The sequence below is a fragment of the Crocodylus siamensis genome, chromosome 3 (assembly GCF_052110815.1).
Source record: "Crocodylus siamensis isolate JL-2025a chromosome 3, ASM5211081v1, whole genome shotgun sequence".
Classification (NCBI taxonomy): Eukaryota; Metazoa; Chordata; order Crocodylia; family Crocodylidae; genus Crocodylus; species Crocodylus siamensis.
Window position 1 is genome coordinate 220,699,516 of NC_143397.1, and position 15,521 is coordinate 220,715,036.

The 15,521-nt window shown below is 42.5% G+C and overlaps 1 protein-coding gene across 1 annotated transcript in view; it reads right to left on the bottom strand.

Annotated features, from left to right (window-relative positions):
- Positions 1-15,521, bottom strand: part of NIPAL2 (NIPA like domain containing 2) — a 70,737-nt gene that overhangs the window by 6,185 nt on the left and 49,031 nt on the right. The window contains exons 6-9 of the mRNA XM_090037359.1: positions 12,907-13,003; positions 8,324-8,459; positions 2,957-3,045; positions 1,070-1,133 (exon numbers count right to left, since the gene is read on the bottom strand). Coding sequence (XP_089893485.1) covers positions 1,070-1,133; positions 2,957-3,045; positions 8,324-8,459; positions 12,907-13,003 — 386 coding nt within the window. The remainder of the gene's footprint in view (positions 1-1,069; positions 1,134-2,956; positions 3,046-8,323; positions 8,460-12,906; positions 13,004-15,521) is intronic.

Here is a 15,521-nt window from a genome sequence, read left to right on the forward strand (position 1 = left end):
TTCCTAGGTACTGATTGGACAAGAGATGAATGGATAGGCAACTGTGGATTGGGTGGGGTCCCTTGGAGGCACCTGAATCTTAGGTTGAAGCAGGGGACCCAGTCAAGGAGACTATAGGATCACCCCAGAGGTAAGTGGGCTGTTAGCTGTTTGAAGCACAGAGAATACCTGGAAGCTGTAGCAGTAAGGAGGTTCTGTTTTATTTCTGTATTCCCATCTCCAAACCTAACAACTCTTTTCTGACTTGTACAATACACCTATTTTGGTTTTTTAATTTAGCAATTTATCTTGTGATGAGTGATTTTAGAGCAGCTAGCAGCAGCAGGCATTTTGTTCCTATGCGGATGGCAGACCTACCTTTTCAAATCCAGGGGACCCCAAAAGTTTTTAGGGTCTTCCTCCACTAAACTGTAAGACCAAGAACTTCTAGAAGAAGAGGAGTTTCACATGAGCAAGAGCCAGCTAGAGCCCTATGGATACTTAGCAGGATAATGGGGAAAGGGCCTGAAACCCTGGGGTCAAACTAAGGAAGGTAAGTCTGGATTTTGTTATATCCATGAATTTTGCATATACTGCATAATGACCAAAGTTCAAAATGAGGCATGGAGGGTGTATTCAGTCAGCCAAAGTCTAAGCCTAATCTTAAACATTCTCCTGGAAGGTAGATATGGGCTAGAGTCCGACTGAAGATAGCCATAGATCCATATCTCCCGCTTCCTGGACAAGTGGTCTTACACATAAAGCAGGTGGAAAAAAATCTGTAATTTCCCTCATTTACAAAGGGAACACATGCTGTGCTGCTCGTGTTTCTTCTGTCAGAAGAATTAGTGGCTCAGAAGTGGCTAGTATGAATTGCGTTCGACGTTTGGACTTAAAAGGAGGCCTCCAAAGCAAAATACAAATATTATTAGCCTTGGCTTTAATATTTTTCACACTACTGTGATGACTGTTCCATAATACTTAGCAATAGAAGCAGTTCCTTCCTTCCGAGAAAAGGAATATTGATTCTGTGACGTTAATGTGGTTTTAATACAAACTTTGTTACATATTTTCAGTCAAGGCCACTTACCCAAACAGAAACATGAACACATTCAGCAAAGCAGCACCTTGGAATTCCTGATAAAATATGGCCCCTAGAATGTGACAGAAATAAGAACTGCTGATTTTGAGCAAATTCCAAGTGATATGAATTACAGCTGAAAGGATTAGAAGTGGCGTTACACTCAAGTCGGAAAAAAATCCCAAATATGGTATTAATACAAATGCTTGGGTGGGTTCACATTATATGTCTATGTTCAATAGCTAGGCATTTTTAGATGCCCAATTATTGTACAGAAATTGACAATATTTTAACCCATCTGGTTTGGATCATTTGCTTGTTTTGCCAGTTGCTCTGCATTGCAACATCTTGGTTCACCAGCATCTAAAAAACCCTTGTAATATATAAGCATTGTTTTTAATGTATCCTGTCTGTATTCTGCACAGTCAAATCTTACAGGCTTAACAAAGTTTTCATTCAGGTCACACTCAGAGAGGTTCTCCACAAGCAGAGATGCACCCATTCAACTAACAGTATTACTTTAAATAGATTTGGCTTAACCCAGGCAAAGGACTATGTCCACATACCTACATCAGCTTAAATCAGGCTTTGGGGTTTAGTTTAGTCACTTAGGGTACCTATACACATGCTAGGGTTTGGGGGGAATATTTTAATTAGAACGGTTCCTAGAGAGCCACTCTAATTAAAACATTGCAGCATTATGTGTATTTAGCTCCCATGCATTTAAAAATGGCCGTGAGATGCTTTAACTAAAGATCATCTAACAAGCTTTAGTTAAAGCGGCCCAGCAGTTATTTTTCAACCCACAGGGGCTTATACACATGGCCCAGTGGCAATGCTAGAGCATTTTAATCGAACATGGAGCTGACTTGATATATTGAGTCTGCTCCAATGCACTCTAGTCAGAATGCATCAGAGCACATGTATAGGCACCCTTAGGCACTGGTTTAAGACAACCTGAAATAAGTGCCTCTTAAACCACACAGGGGTTTATTGAAGTTTACACTGGTTTAAAGTAAACCAGTCCAAATTTGTATGTATACAGTTCTGAGGACAGTCCTGAATAAGGAGCTGACCTTTGAATGCAGGGCAAGGCCAGATTTTCCATATGGTTACACCACTACAACATCTTTCAGCCAAAGTCTCTTGGTTACAAGGTAAAGGGCTATTTTAACACAGATGCTGAGGCAATCTCTGTGTGGAATTCCCCTTCGCATTAATGGCTGTACTGTATGGGGCTCTCCTGCAGATTAATGACAGGATAGCCCCCTGTGCACAGTAAAATGAATCATAAATGTTCTAACAACAGCTTGTTGCTGATTCAGCCTCTAAATCATCTTTGCTGCTCATGTGTTTGTGATGCACAAGATTTCCACAATTGTTCAAGTCTCTTTTTAATGTCATCAAGTTCAAAGGTCTCACCCAGGATAAAATGTTAAATACTTAAAAAGTCTTTGGAGTCTTTTATTTCCTTCACTTAACCTAGAATTCAGCCTTCTGAAATTGAATATACACTCACCACTAGAAAACACAGCTGGTTGTCATTTGAGTAGCTTGCCATGCTGTTAAAATGACTTTACCAGTTAGGATAGGGAGCACACATGGCAAATGCATTTACTGTACATCACACTGAGGCTAATACTAATGTAGGTATCTTTCCTAAGGCAGGACACAGTAAAATGCACATCAATACTAGAAAAGCTAGAATTTGACAACTTCTATTTTGTTTCAAAGTTTTGAACTGACCATTTTCCACAGTTTCCACACCTGTTATTGAAAAGGTCTCCTAGGAAAACAAAAGTGATCATATTTGGTTGTAATCCCCCAAGCAAAATAAGAATGTGCAGATATTCTATTTAAAACATGATTTCTCTGGGATGGAACGTCAAAACCAACCTGCAATGATGGCACTGGTGGTGAAGAACACAAAGTTAATCGGCACAACTACTGTTGCATTGTAGAGCTGCATTGCTTGATTCAAGAACCTAGAAGATGACAGTTATTACATCTAACTATGCTGTTTACTGCGTATTAGCACTGAGCTTAGCAGCAGGTGTGATACTTTCACATCAGTACATGTAATGACCCAATATAAAAAGATGTCTGCAACACATCTATTTCTGGTGGTGCCTCTGCACAGTGCAGATAAATACTACAAAATAAAAGATGATTAAAAGCAACCTAGTTTAAAATAAATGGGAGTTATTCCTGCCTGTTAGTAGAGGTACACCTAGCAAAAGGGTACATAGAACAAGATCCTGCTCTGCCTAATGAGGTGTCTAAGTGGCCTTAGATAGCAAACCATGATCCTATTGAAGCTCCTGAAAAAACATTAATTCAAAGGTGAAAGGATTCTCACCCAGCTCACTGCTTTTTGTGGCCTTGTCTTAAGGTTAAGATGACAGCATGTTACAAGAAGTAGGTGTATTAATGCTTTTCTCAGGAACTTGAGCAAAGGGAAATAAGATCACACTTAGGCACCTAATAAGAGGGATAGGATCTGGACGATAGGACACAATGCTGATCAGTATAAGGAGGATTATGTTTAAGCCATTGTCACCAGCAACAGGCTCCTCCTTCACCTTTTAAAACCTTGATCCAAAGCCCATTTAAAGAGACTGGGCATCTTTCCATTGACTTCTGTCATCTTTGGATCAGGCCTTTACCCCCTGTATATATTTAAATAGGTGACGAAACACACAGGAGATTTGAAAGTTCCCACTGCTCAGGTTAAGTGCAGACAGCCAAAAAGCCCGAGGCAGAACTGATTTAATCTATGCAGGTTGCATAGATCAGACCATTAATGGACAGAACACACATTCACACATCAGTAGCTCAAATCAGGCAGATGCCTGCATTGGTGAAGCGGGGTGCTTGTGCATGCTTCCCAGTTTTGCCGGGCTGTGGATGCCCTAGCCCCCACTCCCTTGGCAGCCCCCCAACTGTCAGCCAAGAGAAGGCAGACAAGGGGGAAGGGCCCCCGCACTGGCGCCCCAACTAGGATCTGCACAGTGGTGAGGGGCAGAAAAACCTCCAAAACTGATAAGTAGGAGGCTAGTGAGAGGGCAGAGCCAGGGCATTTGCAGCCCAGAGGAGCCTCAGAGGGCTTCCCCACCTCTCCTGCCCGCTGGGGTGGTGAGGCTGAAGTGCGGGAACATTTCTCCCATCTCTGCCCACCCCCAATGTGGTTGAGAGGCAGGGGGGCAGTAAGAGGGTGGGGCTGGAGCTGCCGAATCACACACCTTGGGGGGGAGCCCCTGCCTCAGGGAGCTGTGCAGATCCCAGCTGGTGGGAGCTGGGGCCAAAGCAGGGGTCAATTTCTCCCCACATTCACCTCCTTCCCTCCCCCGTGGCTGACAGGGGGCAGGACTGGGGCATTTGTAGCCTGGCAGAGCTGTGCCGCAGGGGAAAAAGCCCCTCCCCCAGGGGGCTTGCCCCATGTCTCCACCACTGTTCAGAGCCTGGCTGAGGGGGCCAAAGTGGGGGTCCATCCTCCCTAATTCACCCCTCCATGGCTGACATATGGCTGGCTGTCGAGGGGACAGGCTGAGGTGTTTGCAGCCCAGCAGAGCCCCCTGTGGAGGAGAAAGCCCCTGCCTTGACAGCTTCCCCCCTACCTGCTGGGGGAAGCTGGGGCCAGGGCAGGAGTCCATTTCCCCCCAAACTACTCCTGTGCCACGGCTGGTGGGACTGGCAAGGCTGCCTCATCTTTGTGACAGCTGGGGGTAGGGTTGCCTAGCTCGGCTGGAGCAGACAAGCTGGGGCAGATGCTAGCCCACCAAATCTGTGGTGGGGAGAGGGGGCTAGCTGGGGTTGAATGCATCCTGGGATGCAGGGGGACTGAGACTTAGCTTGTGTCGGGAGGCGATCTCGGACAGAAGTTCAATAGACCAGTTTAACTAAAATCAGTTAAGTATGATACTACATCCATCCAATTTTATCTTAAACTGAAGTGCGGGAACATTTCTCCCATCTCTGCCCACCCCTAATATGATTGAGAGTCATTTTGAAACTGGTCTATGTGCACTGAATTTCTGTTCTGTTACAGATTTAAACCAGTTTCTGATCACTTATATTGGTTTGTGTGTAATGTCTGTTCCTGGCTATAGTGTTGATGGCAAAGAGCTTGTCTTCAACAGAAGCTGTACTGGTCCAACTCTTCTCATCTGGGCAGAAGCTGGCATGCATTCATATGCACATCCCCCATGAAAAAATCTCTGGACCTAAATGTATTTAATTAAGACAGTCTGCAACTGCCACTATTCTGTTTTGGTGGGAATTAATTTGATTTAGTGTTGCTACGGACACACCTCACTTATGAGTAAGCCAGTATAAGGAGTCCTCCTCTTGCTATCCCATACTGCACAATGTATAACTGACAGTGCAATCCAGTGGACTCTAGGGTTAGTGTGTCTGGAAGCCACTCCTCTGTTCAGTCACCTCTGGCAAATTCATATCGGTCTCATTTGTGAGACACTTTGGTAGCGAGCAAATCCCATTTCTCCGAGATGCACAGCTTCTTGGAGAAAACTCAGAACAGTTCTCATGTATGCCTTCTGCACCTGCGCAGAGCCATCCAGAGCTCACTTCCTTCATTGGCATGCGGGATGAGAAGCATGTGCAAACACAGCTGGAAAGTAGTTGGTAGCGTGATTAAAAGATAAAGAAAAACAAACCCAAAAACCAATTCCAGAAGAAAGAAAAGGAACTCACTCAAATCTTCCAGCATGTTATTGACAACAAATACATCTAAATCCTCCTTCCTTATGTTATTTAAGTTTAGCATTAGCTTTACTCCTCTGTACCCAATGGGCAAGTTTCTAGCTGTGATCCAGCTGAGTAATAGAGCATGAAGGTACTCCACTCCAAGTCCCAGATCTCTAGCACAAGGAATAAAATAAACAGCCCCAGGCTGTTGTCAAGAGGCCCCCAGCCAACCACCAATGCCAGCGTGGAAGAAGCACTTTGGGGGAGGGGGGAGCAGTCATAAACCACAGTACTGTGCAGGTTCTGGAAAGCACTGCTGCTAGCGAGGTGCTGTAACTTAGTGTAGGGATGCTGAAGGCAAAGATAAGGTGGCACCAGGGACAGCAAACCTGGGGTAGTTGTAGTCTTCCTAGCACAGAAAGTAATAGCTGGAAAGATGTGATATCATAGACTTTTGCATAGCATGTACCTAGGCTCCCAGATGGACCTGTTCAGGTTTTCCTGAAGTTTGCATTGTCCTGTTTTTACTGCTGGTGTTATTCAAGCTAGCTAGATTAAAAAGCTGGTTTGCAAACATATCTTTACTTCTAGTATACCCCTCAGCTTCTATGGGGACCAAAGCCTGGACTAACTCCAAGGTGGGAAAGCATAAAAGAGTGTAACTTGCTCCTTCTTTGGACAATGAGTTCTGCATTGCATCTCTGAGAAGCAAACCTTAAAAATTCACCTCTAGCTTTTGTTAGAGTGTGCTGGAGTACAATATGATTATGCACTGTACAGGGACCCATAGGACCAAGACTAAAATATGGGTTCATGCATCCACCTTCATGATCTACGCAAATCCATTGTAAAAGCAAAGCAACTGCTCATGTTTAAAGGGAATGGACATCTGTTGCAACCTGCCATATCAATATCTAGACAGAAAATTATGGATCATAGCTCCAAAGACTGGCCTGTATCTTTGTTAATTCAGTGTCACCACACCATCACATGCTGTCCTTTCCCAACAATGCATTTAAAGCAAAAAGAGAAAAAATCAGGAGGCTGCAGAGTGCTTTAGAAAACTATAAAAATAACTATGCTTAAATGTTTCATTGGTACGATATATGTGAACAGTTAAAGTCCAAACTCTGATCTGTTTTAGCCATTAAAATAATTGCCTGGTTATTTTAGCAACTGTTGAACAGTCTCCATGGTGCTTTAAAAATAAAGAAATCCTGCATATCCACAGGATAGTCAGGATTTTGAAGTCATTCAAAACACCTCATTATTTTCTCCCATTTGCAACAATCTCAATCTCAGGGACCCAAATGTAGATGCTGATGCTCAGCACCAAATCCAAAAAGATGTTGCACAAGCTGTTCTGAGTTAACACGAGCCAGTAAAACAAATGGAATTGGAGAGAGATCAAGATAAAATGAAAAACCAGGAGTAACAGCTGGCTCAGAGAGAAGGCAAAGGATAGGAGGGAGATTGGGGCCAGGAAGGAAAGTGGGCACATTTAGTTGTGACCAAGTAGAAATAAAAAAGTCTGGCAGGAGGGGAGAGGGTCAAGCAGTAGCTTGTCTTTTACCAAGATTTAGTTCTGCTTTTAAGTGCACAGGAGAGGATTGCTGAATGTAAACCACTATAGATTGTTGTAGAGGAGTTCCCAAGTCAGTCATTGAGACACACTGCATAATAATGCCTATTCTTTTTCTAATCCTCATATGGCAATGATATGCACTGCCATTAGAGTGCTGAGCTGGCTATTTTACTGGAAACTGTTAATGAAACCAGCACTTGGAACTGTGCTGAAGCAGCCTGCCTCCACAGCACAGGGACTGGTAGAAAGAAAATGGACTCTCCAGGCAGCTGTGAATTATATTTTACCAAGCAGCCACCACCAGCAATCTCCAAAGGCAGCATAAAACAATCACTTAGCAGGCTGGAGGCCAGCAGCAAAAATCTTGAGGTCTCCTCCTGTTCTGCCAAACACTGTCCAAAATTTACCTATTTTCTAAAGAAGCCTAGGAATACCATCCTAACCTGTATTTGGGTAGAGATTTCTCACTGAAGACAATATGCAGAGGGGGAAAAATGGAAAAGAGGCTTTTATTTTCTTCCATCTTAGGATACATAAAGAAATAGTTATCAGTGGGAAAGCAATTAATTTTGTATATTTGGGGTAACATTGCTGAAAGGTAGATTTGTCCACTTAATTAACTGGAAACCATAAATGGGTCTACAAGGCATATGGGAAAGTAAAAACAATGAAGCAGGAAAACAGCAAGTTTCACTTAAAAGTTGGATTAAAAAAACCAGGCAAATTGAAATGGTATTTGTAAAATCTTGCATTGAAAAATACATGTAGTAGCATTGCAATAAATCAGTTGTAGAACAGAATAAATTTGTATGATGAGTAATAAAGCAATCAGCTAAAGGCAAGTTGTGTGTCTGGCAGGAATCTATGAGAGATTTGTTGCATTCACACTAGGAGTCATTAAGCATCAGTAATTAACAAAACTGGCAGATAAATGGGTATGAAGGTTAGTAGGTAATTAAGAACTAACTTACTTGACTTGGAAGACACAAGATATAACCATTATGACAAGCATGACATAAAAAATGGGGTGAGTTAGCTGCATTTTACCACTCGCTGAGAGTACTGTCATGCCTGCCACAGCCTTCACCGAAACGACAGTCACCGATGCTAAGAGAGAGAGAGAAAGAGAAATTAACATGGAAGAAATTATTTAAAAGTATGTCAGAGCTTTGGTGATACTGGAAGAGCAAAGTCAAAAAAGGTCATAGATGCTTGAGTACTGGAATTGTAGTACCCAAGTCCAACAGTGAGATCTTGAAACCCCTGATAAAAGTGGTACCTAAACTCCACAGATGCCTTAAAATTTCTAACGAGGGAATTAAACCTAGGTTTCTAAGTTCTGAGAAGGTCACCCTATCCAGGAAGCCATTATTTAAAAAGTGTACCATTGCTACCACCACGTGTTAAAAGAAAAGGGGGGTAAGTCCTGCAGAGGTTTTTAAGAAACAGTTGTAGGTATCTACTCTCAGGACAGGGTTCTGAGCAGACAATCCCAAATTTATGATGGTACCTTCCTGCAAGCTCAAACCCAGATTATAGAGGGATTTACATCAGACCCCTGTTGTTAACATTTACTTATTGGCTCTGGACACTTGCCCACTGAATGTGCTGGTGTTAGACAGCAACCTGTTCAATGTGTTTGTTATTTAAGACCCCACTTTGAGGTGTCTAACTTCCTCCCCCAGTGCATTGTACATGGAGTCCAGGTGCCTTGCGCACTGTGAAGCCAGGCTCTGCAGTGCCTTTGGCAACCAAGCCCTTTATTGGATCCAGTCCATTGATCAGAATGAATTTTAAAGGAACAGTTATTAATCCATTATATGATTTTCTTTGAAAAAGAATACTAACAGGTTTAAAATACACATAACCACAAAGAAGTCTTGTTTAAAGGAAATCGATGGCTTGGGACAGGGAGAGGAAAGGGGGAGGGGAAAAGATGGACCATAGTGTTGTCAATCATCAGTTCATGGAGCATAACTAGCTTTTTCATTTGTACCAGCCAGGAAAGGGGCTGATAGTTAGACTCAAATGCAGGAAGCTTTTCTTTTGGAACAGGCTATTATTAAAGATGCAGAGAAGTGATGGTCAGCTTCATTCTGAACTTGTGTTGAAAACTGCTCCCAGTTAACTCAAATCGCTACCTGCTCATTTGGGCTGAGGAGTCACAGGCAGATGTGGTGGCACTCCCTTGTGTGCCACTGGCTACAGAATAGGTGTACATTAATTGTGATAGCCCAATGGGTCATCCAGGCATGGGCAGACTTTTGATTTTCTTTGGGCTCTAAGTTTGCTTAGTCCCTGCTGCTGAAGTTAAACCAGGGAGATTAGAATGGTCAGAAGTGAAATGTAACAAATTCAAAACAAATGGCATGGCAGGACGAGAAGAGAAAGCTCACATGTAATGGTAACAGAAAATAATTAATAGTAGGGAACACAGTCCCACCACTGAGATCCAATTCCAACTTCTCCAAAGTTCAGAAGCATCCAATTTCAGCGTTCCAGTTTGTGCTATTACAGCTGCAAAATTCAAATCAGCGCACCAATCTGAACTGCCCTGGAGTTCAGGGCAGGAGATAAGGGGGGAGGGGGCGCTTTAGATCTGGGGTTATAATTCCAAGCATTTTGCTTACAACTGCTGTAAAAATCCACAAGATTTCACTAGCCTTGTGGTGGCCCCCGCACATGCAAACTTCACTGTCAGAACCAAGTTCTATGAGAGGCTGCTCACCCTGTAGTATCTGAAATCAATGGGATTATTCCAGAAAAAAGCAATATTTGAGGTGATCAAATGTATCATATTCTGGCCTTTACAGGTGCCAAACATGCTAGGGAGATGATGATTTGAAAAAAAAATCAGCAACCTCAGTCTGTTAGAGAGCAGCATGTAGAAACTGAGACTTACAATCGGAAATAGGATTTTAAAGTAACAATTGGTAGTGCTGACTTTCCAATTGATGGTTAGATTGCTGAAAGGTGAAGATATTGTCATGATAGTATTATCAAAAATGGTAGGGCAGTTTCTATCCTGTTTCTATACAGCCTTAGGAATTTCAGTTTTAGCTTCAGTATTTCAATTGTTAAACTGAAATAGTTTATCTCATTAGAGTAGCCACAAAGCAGATTGAAATGGTTTTGCTATCTCTGATAACAGGTCTCCATGTAGCTAGTGTTACCAATGATGTCACTGTCCAGCTGTAACCAGCAGGAAGCTCTGAAATCCCAGTTTAATCTGAAACCTTTTCCAAGCATACAGTAAGTCCCAGTGTATACATGAGGTAAGGCAATTCTTACCAAATCAACTTCCAGAGCTGTACCATGCAAACCGTTTTCAGATTTCTTGTAAATATCACCTCAGTGTTTTTTTCCCAATGAACATAAATCTTACTCTATATCTCCCTCTATCCTATTAAACACATGCTTTTCTCCTCCTTAAATAAGTCCCTCTAAATTTTATTTATATATAAAACCTTTTCCCTGGGGATATGCTTTTCCAGGCATTAGGGGAGGGATTCGCCTTGCCAAACACAGAAAATTGAAGATCCCTTTTAGCTGCTTCTATAAAGACCTGCAAAAGAGGCCAACCTTGGCCATCATCCTTTCAGGCAAGACTCTTTGAAGTCTGTTAACATATCAGTCAACCAAAAGGGTGCTAGTGAACCTTCTGAGGCAATTTGCCATTTCTTGTGGCCCAAGAGCAGTGCTCCCAGACTCTGCTAGCCAGAGAGGCAAATGAACAGGTTGAAGAATCCAATCTAAGTTTTCAGTGGGGAATTGCAAAAGACTACCATTTTAGCTGACTAAAACTATAATTTCTGGCTTGAAGTAAAATTCTATACTTCAAAATTTCCTATGACCGAGAAATTCTGAAATCACTTTATTGTGTAAATACTGATGCATGATAATTCTGAAAGTGAATGCATTTTCCAGGACCCTGGCAGCTACTGACTGAAAGGGACATTTTTGTCATTGTCTGTAACTGCAATAGGCTACCAGGGTTTCCAACAGCCCCACCATGCACAATACCCCAGGACCAGGGATATCAGGACTTCCTGATTTCGTGGCCAGTGGGCTATAGGATTCACGTAGTCCTAGCCAGCCAGCCCCAGAGTCTGGAAGCTCTGTAGTTTCCAGCCTGGTGCAGTCCATATGATGGGTCTTCCCCAGGACCACAAACTCCAGAAATTCAGCATAGGACTTCAAGCCTCCCAGACCCATGATAGAAGCCTTGAGGAACCTTGTCTCTGCAGCAGAGCTTGGAGCTACAAGAAGGTTCTCAAGGCTTCCAGGCTCATATCACTATGTTGGGAAACCTAGCAGACCTCAAAGTAAGGCTTCAGAAACCAAATTAGACACAGATTCCTGGGTCTACAGCAGGGGCTCTGAAAATCCAAGTATAGGAGGGCTGTCTTAGAGCTCCAGACTCTGGAAACCTTCTTCCAGCCCATGGCAGGGCTGTTAAAGAATTGAAGAACTGGGAGGGCCAGGCCCCCATCAGCCTGCTGGGACATCACTCAGGATTCTGATGGCAGCCAGCCTGAGAATCAGCAGAAGTTCTCTAAAACTGAAGGATCCTGCAAAACATTTGGAGCCTTTGACACTGGCATTTTCTGCTCAAGTTTTCTTCCTTCAGAAGTGTCCTGACTATACTAGGTACGTCTCATAAATGTATCTGGAGCTCAAACCTGCACCTACAGAAGTCTATGAGAATGCTGTCACTGGCTCCACTGGCGCCGAATCAGACACTTAAATGCTTTCCAGAATATTTCATATCCTTTGGAAGGTGACATACCCCTCACATACACCCAACCCAGGGGAGTTTTAAGTGTCATTATATCATGTTGCTCAAAAATGAATCGGATTTGCCTTTTATAAAACTTATGGAAAAAAAGTCTCTTCCAAATTTTTGATTCTCTATTGCTTCTGGCCCTGGCATTCATTGATGATAATGGCAAACTCTAGGCACGTTTCAGTGTCCCACTTAGATCTTATTTCATATCTGCAAAGGCAGCAACATAAACTATATTGTGTTTGTTAGAACTTTGGTTTTGGGGAAAAATGTGTATGTAGATGGGTGTAACTGGATACAGAGAGGAAGCCCCAACTGATCAAACTGCAGAGCTGCATTCAGCTACACAGAGGTTAAGAGGTTTTTTCTGGTTTTGTATCAAAATTACTGATTTCCTCAGTTAGCCCCAATCACCAAAAGTCCTCTTAGCCATATGGAGTTTCACATAGAATCTGTATTTCGCTCTTTCAGGGATCTAATGATAAAGGGTTTCTTTAAATGGCAGAGACAAAAAGTCCTTGCACAATATCCACACACAAATCAGGTTCAGAGAAGCAAACCTAGCCTGTGAAAATAATGAATCCCAACTATAAACATAGGAAGTATGTTCATAAGGAGATTGCACTGAAATCAAGTAAAATGCCTAAGGAGTCTCCTGCTAATTGCCACTTTAAAAACATTTCTAATAATAATCCAACAAAGGGGACCAAGTGACAAGGAGTGATCAAGCGAGAGACAGGAATATTAAAGAGAATAATATGTTCTTACCAAGTAGCGCTACCATCATTAACAAAACCACAATGTGCTTCACATCTTTTCTTTTATAAAAATACAGGAGAATGCAGAATGTTATTATTTCCAAGATCTGGAAATAAAAGGGAAGAAAGGTTGAGCTGTTAAACCACATAATAAATGCTTCATTCAAACTCTTTAAGATGTCATATTTATCTACTCTGTTCAAACAGTTCAAAGGCAGATTGCTTTATTAAGAATCTCTGACTAAAAAACAACCTTATCTCCAGTCAACTAAGTTATCAAATAATTGTCCTCATAAATCTTTCCTGCTCTTAAGGAAGATAACGTTAACCATGTCTCATCTCTTTAAGTACCAATTTGTGTTGGCAGCATTGAGAAGATTAAAACAAAGACTGCTTTTCTATGGTAGTGAATGTACCATGTTTGCTAGAAATAATAAATATAGAGACCCATCATATGTAATCCCCAGGTTCCCCTATGCTACAGAAGAACATCATGTTATGCCAGTCAGATTTTCCAACAGTGCCTATCATTCTAGTATCCAACTGCATTATTTCCTTCAACTTTGCCCTTTTCTTCCTCCTCATTCAACAGGACTTTAGTGATCTTCCTTTCTGAACCTCCTGCCACTTAATTCAAAAGGGAAAGTATTTATTCTGTGCAATGATCTTCAAATCACTTGCTAACTACCTACCTGTCAGAAGGTTCCATGAGAGGAAGGACACTGGCAAGCTCAATGACACACCATCAGAGACAGTCCTGCAGGGTCTTGACGCTGCTGCATCCTTACACTGTATACAATCCACACTTGCTCCCCTCAATAACCGTCCCCATCTTCCAGACTGATAGTTAAATTTACTAGCTTCGCTATTAATGCTAACTCTTAGAGATTGCTATACTAACTCTTGCTCTCTTGCCAGTACAGAGATATTTCTATATTATCAACTGCACAAAACAGCCTAGCTGTTATCAGCTACAGGGTTATCTGTCCAGTGCCTTTGGGAGCAAAAGATGAGTATCGAGTTGAGTAGAAAAAATGATTCAAGAATAAAATGTGGGTTTTTGTGATGTAGCATAAACAGGTGACTATCTGTCAACATAAAACTTCACTCTGTGCTGAAAGAATGGGCAGTGAATGAAATGGCTCTTGGGAATAACAATCTGGCAGGTAACCAGCAGCCCATCTACAAACAAGCATGTACTGTCATTTTCTCTGGGGCAAGATTCTAAGGGTGAAAAATGCAGCAAGCATAGGCCTTACCTTGTATTAGGACAGTCTGTGTAGCATCCCAGACATACAAAGCTGGCCTAAAGCATGTTTAACCAGCCAAAGGAACATGACCCTAAAGGGAATATTCAACTGATACAGTAATTACTGTAATGCTCCTACTTCATTCCCTTCCCTGCTACAGGTGCAGGGGCTATGTTCAGGGCCCATTGATTGCCAGCCCCTGGAATGACTACTTGGAACTATTCATTTTTTTTTGGTAATAGCTTTTATTGAATCAAGTGTATATTTGGAGAGAGGCTAGATGAGCTTTCAGGCACAATGTGTCCTTATTCAGGTTGAGGGTATCAGTAGCAAGCATACATGAAAGCAGCCCTCAGGTGGCCTGGTAAGGGAAGCACCAAGCTGACTGGAGCCACACTGTGTTTCCTGAGCTGTATGGAATATTTTGGATCCAAGTCCCAGCTTCAGTCTCAAAAAGAAGCAGCCCATTGCTCACTATCTATTTCAGTGGTATAAGGTAAACAGCATAGCTACCTCTTTTTTTTAAGAGCATCAGCATCTGAGATACAGGGATCCTTATATGGCCCTCAGGCCCGATCCTGCAGGAACTCCCATGTAAATCGGTGGGGTTTCTGCACATTGACCAACTATGGGGCTTAAAACATGGGTGCAACCACTAAGGAAGGCCGGTGACCAGAGTGATACCTTCTTTCCCCAGATTTTTTTCCTTCCACTCATGGCTTCATAGTGCTGTTAGTGAGCACCCTGATCTGACAGCATTTCAGTTATAGTATGTGCTGCTAACTGCTCTCATTCCATGGGGCAGCTATGAAGACCACCAGATGCTAAATGCCAGGTAGCTGAGCAGAGCAGAGCAGAGCAGAGCAGAAACTGCACTCAAAAAGGAAGAGAGCCCCATGCTGCTGGCTCAATCCAAAGTCTTACAGGTGGAAGTCTTTTTCTTACCTATCACAAAAAGCCTCAGACTGAGGCAAGGGTACTTCAAGAGCCTCATTCCCTCACATGGTATCCCTAAAGTACAGAACACAGCAGCTGCTGGAGCTGGGGAATCCTGTGGGAAGCTCGGCGGGCCATGTAGGATGGGGTGTCTTAGGAAAATGATACTCAAGATCCTAGTAGCAGAAGAAGGATACTCAACCACCTCTATGGGACCCAGAATTCATGGGTGGATAGCAATTTAGGGCAGGGAGGGAAGAAGGCACAGAGATGGTAGTCTATTGCTTTGGTATCTGAGTTCTGCAATGGTTATTCTCAATTTTTTTTCATGGAAGTGATCATTAGATCAACCTTTAGTTTTCTTCTCCTGCTTTTCTACTCACATTTCTTTTCTTTTTTAAACTGTGGCTTCACCTCTGGCCCAAGCAGACTCATAGAG